The sequence below is a fragment of the Trypanosoma conorhini genome, assembly GCF_003719485.1.
Source record: "Trypanosoma conorhini strain 025E chromosome Unknown Tco_14.4_contig_00352, whole genome shotgun sequence".
Classification (NCBI taxonomy): Eukaryota; Euglenozoa; class Kinetoplastea; order Trypanosomatida; family Trypanosomatidae; genus Trypanosoma; species Trypanosoma conorhini.
In genome coordinates this window covers 1-1,722 of record NW_021704440.1, presented here as the reverse complement: position 1 = coordinate 1,722, position 1,722 = coordinate 1, and the positions used below count along the sequence as shown (strand labels likewise).

Genomic DNA, 1,722 nt, shown 5'->3' with positions numbered 1-1,722 from the left:
AATTATTGTCTCTCTCTCTCTCTCTCTCTCTCCACACACACACACACCTCTTGTTAATTTTTTGTTGTCGACTTCTGTACTTTGAACCTGTTATCGGGGCAGTTTGCTTTGAAGCGGGAGGGGAGGAACACGCACACACACACACACACGGCAGCACAGATCGCTAAAGGACCACCACGGGTGCCAGCAGCATCAAAAAAGTCCAACAAACAACACTGACAGCGGGAGGAAGCGAAATCAAAGAAAAAAAAACAATTCAAAGGAAGGGAGGGGGAAGAGAGCGATGACATCCGTTGTGGCCGCCTCTAGAAGCCCAAGCGACCCGGTCAGCGCGTACTTTCTTCAGAAAATTCAGGAGTTGCGTGCGCAGGAAAAGCGTTTTCAGGACAACTACCTCCGTTTAGAGTCCCAGCGTAATGAGCTCAACAGACGGGTGCGCCACCTCAAGGAGGAGGTGCAAATGCTCCAGGAAAGCGGCTCCATCGTGGCGGACGTTGTACAGGTGCTCGGCAAAAACAAAGTACTTGTGAACGTAAGCTCCAATCAGGGAAAATTGATCGTTGATGTGGAAAAAACCGTCGAAATTTCCGATCTCACACGTAATACGCGTGTGGCGCTACGAAACGCAAGCTTCGCCATTCACTACATTCTACCCACCAAAGTTGACCCCCTTGTGTCGCTGATGAAGGTGGAGAAGGCGGGTAGCGACTCGACGTATGACGAGATTGGCGGGCTCTCCCGCCAGGTGAAGGAGATAAAGGAGGTTATTGAATTGTCTGTAAAGCATCCAGAACTCTTTGAGGCGTTGGGTATTGCTCAGCCGAAAGGTGTACTGCTTTATGGCCCACCAGGCACAGGCAAGACACTCCTCGCACGGGCAGTGGCCCATCACACGGAATGTACCTTTATTCGGGTGAGCGGGGCGGAGTTGGTGCAGAAGTACATTGGTGAAGGCGCACGCCTTGTGCGTGAACTCTTCGTCATGGCGCGTGAACACAGTCCATCCATTATTTTCATGGACGAGATTGATTCTATTGGTTCTACTCGTCTTGAAAACACCGGCCGCGGGGGCGATAGTGAGGTTCAGCGTACCATGCTTGAGCTTCTCAACCAGCTGGACGGTTTTGAGTCGACGCAATCCATCAAGGTAATCATGGCGACGAACCGCATTGACATTTTGGATGAGGCGTTGCTGCGTCCCGGGCGCATCGACAGGAAGATTGAGTTCCCCGCACCGGATGAGGCGGCTCGGTTCGAAATTTTAAAGATTCACTCGCGAAAGATGAACCTGACACGCGGGATCAATCTTAAGAGTATTGCGGAGAAGACGAATCACTGCTCAGGTGCCGAGATCAAGGCGGTTTGCACCGAGGCCGGGATGTTTGCCCTGCGGGAGCGCCGAGTGCACATCACGCAGGAGGACTTTGAGCTCGCCGTGGCGAAGATCATGCACAAGGATCAGGACAAAAATGTCTCATTGAAAAAGATGTGGAAATGAGGAAGCGTACAACAGAAGACAAAATGGGAAAATGAGGACGAAGGCGACTTAGTGTATTGAGTCAGGGAAACAGAAAAAGAAACGAGCGCAATCCCAGGAGCGGGGTGCCGTCTCCCTCTTGTTGTCACCCTCACCCGCCCATCCAGCAAACTTGTTTTTTTTTTGTTTCTTTTCTGGATGTACCTTCGCGAAGGTCACTTCTTCTACTTTTGCACTCACTCTTT

General features: G+C 51.2%; 1 protein-coding gene across 1 annotated transcript, besides 2 other annotated features; it reads left to right on the top strand.

Moving 5' to 3' along the window:
- Positions 1-8: 8 nt before the first annotated feature.
- Positions 9-32: a microsatellite.
- A 95-nt stretch (positions 33-127) lies between these two features.
- Positions 128-149: a microsatellite.
- Positions 150-283: 134 nt separating this feature from the next.
- Tco025E_05763 (proteasome regulatory ATPase subunit) lies at positions 284-1,498 on the top strand (the record flags this gene model as incomplete). The annotated part of the gene is made up of 1 exon (XM_029372655.1): positions 284-1,498. The coding sequence occupies one exon, from the start codon at positions 284-286 to the stop codon at positions 1,496-1,498; it is 1,215 nt and encodes a 404-aa protein (XP_029227230.1).
- Positions 1,499-1,722: the final 224 nt, after the last annotated feature.